At 63.6% G+C, this 1,222-nt stretch overlaps 1 protein-coding gene across 1 annotated transcript in view; it reads right to left on the reverse strand.

Moving 5' to 3' along the window:
• Positions 1–1,222, reverse strand: part of ACA1_018340 (Rap/ran-GAP protein) — a gene marked incomplete at both ends in the record, with an annotated part of 6,869 nt that overhangs the window by 4,339 nt on the left and 1,308 nt on the right. The window contains 3 exons of the mRNA XM_004358239.1: positions 47–719; positions 776–924; positions 1,019–1,186. Coding sequence (XP_004358296.1) covers positions 47–719; positions 776–924; positions 1,019–1,186 — 990 coding nt within the window. The remainder of the gene's footprint in view (positions 1–46; positions 720–775; positions 925–1,018; positions 1,187–1,222) is intronic.

Below are 1,222 nucleotides of genomic sequence, written 5' to 3' on the forward strand. Positions count from 1 at the left end.
GTAGACACCCGATCGAGCTGTCGAAGGAGAGGCTGCNCGGGAGCACGCGCTGGACCGCTCGCTTGTCGCGGGCCTTGCGCTTATCCGTCGGGTCGATCTTGCCCTGCGTCTGCGTGTGTTGTGTTTCGTCTTCGTCCCGCTTCTCCCGCTTCACCAACTTGCCCTCGTACTTGCCCCAGCTCCGCCCGCGTTGCCGTTCGCCGCTGCTGCTTATGTCCAGCGTCGCACTATCACCACCGATCTCGCGGCGGTTCCTGCTCACTGCGAGGCCACTGCCGGTGCTGCCCTGCCGGTTGAACTCCTGCCGGGACCCCTCTTTGGTGACGTTCTTCGAGCGCCGCCGCTCCTCGCGTCTGCTGGCCCGGAGCTCCTTGTCGCCGCTCCAGCCGCTCACCTTGGACAGCAGGCTGGCCCACGCATTGCGGCCGCGACTGGGCACGGCAGGCGAGATCGGTGCGAGTGCCGCCGCAGTTCCGGCGGCCGACGCAGAGAGCGTGGCACCGCCGCTGCTGGCATCGGTGGCCAGGGCCGGGTTGTCGTCGGTCCCCTCCTGTGGCTCCAAGGATTGGCCGATGCTGAGGATATTGAGGGGCGCGAGCTCGGAGCGGGCGATTTCAGCTGACTTGCGCTTCCCCGAGAAGTGGATCTCCCTCGTGTCGTCGGCCGCCAGGTTGCACGTGAGGCTGTACACGCACGTCACGTCGTTTGCTGGGGTGCTCCTTCCACCGAGGAATGTGATGGAATGTCATGATGGGTGGTGGGGCGGGAAGTTCACCTGCGCTTTCGGTTGATCTTGGTGAAGTTGGTGTTGCCTCCTCGGCCCTCTTCGTAGACGAGTCGTACTGGCCCCGGCGTAGACCCGGCATTGCGTCTGTAGCGTGCATTCCGATGTCCATTACACACCAGCGAATTGCGCCCAGCATGCTATACAACACACACGACACACACAACACACACGACACACACGACACGCGGGGCGGATGGCGCCGTACTTGTGCGGAGAGTGAGGTGGTGAAACGTAGCCGGAGTCTTCCTCGTCATCGCCGCTCCTGGCGACAATCGCAGCCTCGAGTTTCTCGCGGCTCTTCCGCCTTTTGTGCTGCTTCGTCGTTGCTTCCGCCTTCTTGCCCTCACCGTCTGTCTTCGCCTTCGCCTTCGCCTTCTTGGTCTTTTCGCTCCTCTCGCCCTTTTCGTCTCTTCCGCCCGCCTTCTTTCGCTCTCT

The sequence above is a fragment of the Acanthamoeba castellanii genome (genome assembly GCF_000313135.1).
Source record: "Acanthamoeba castellanii str. Neff unplaced genomic scaffold scf7180000083912, whole genome shotgun sequence".
Taxonomy (NCBI): domain Eukaryota; phylum Discosea; order Longamoebia; family Acanthamoebidae; genus Acanthamoeba; species Acanthamoeba castellanii.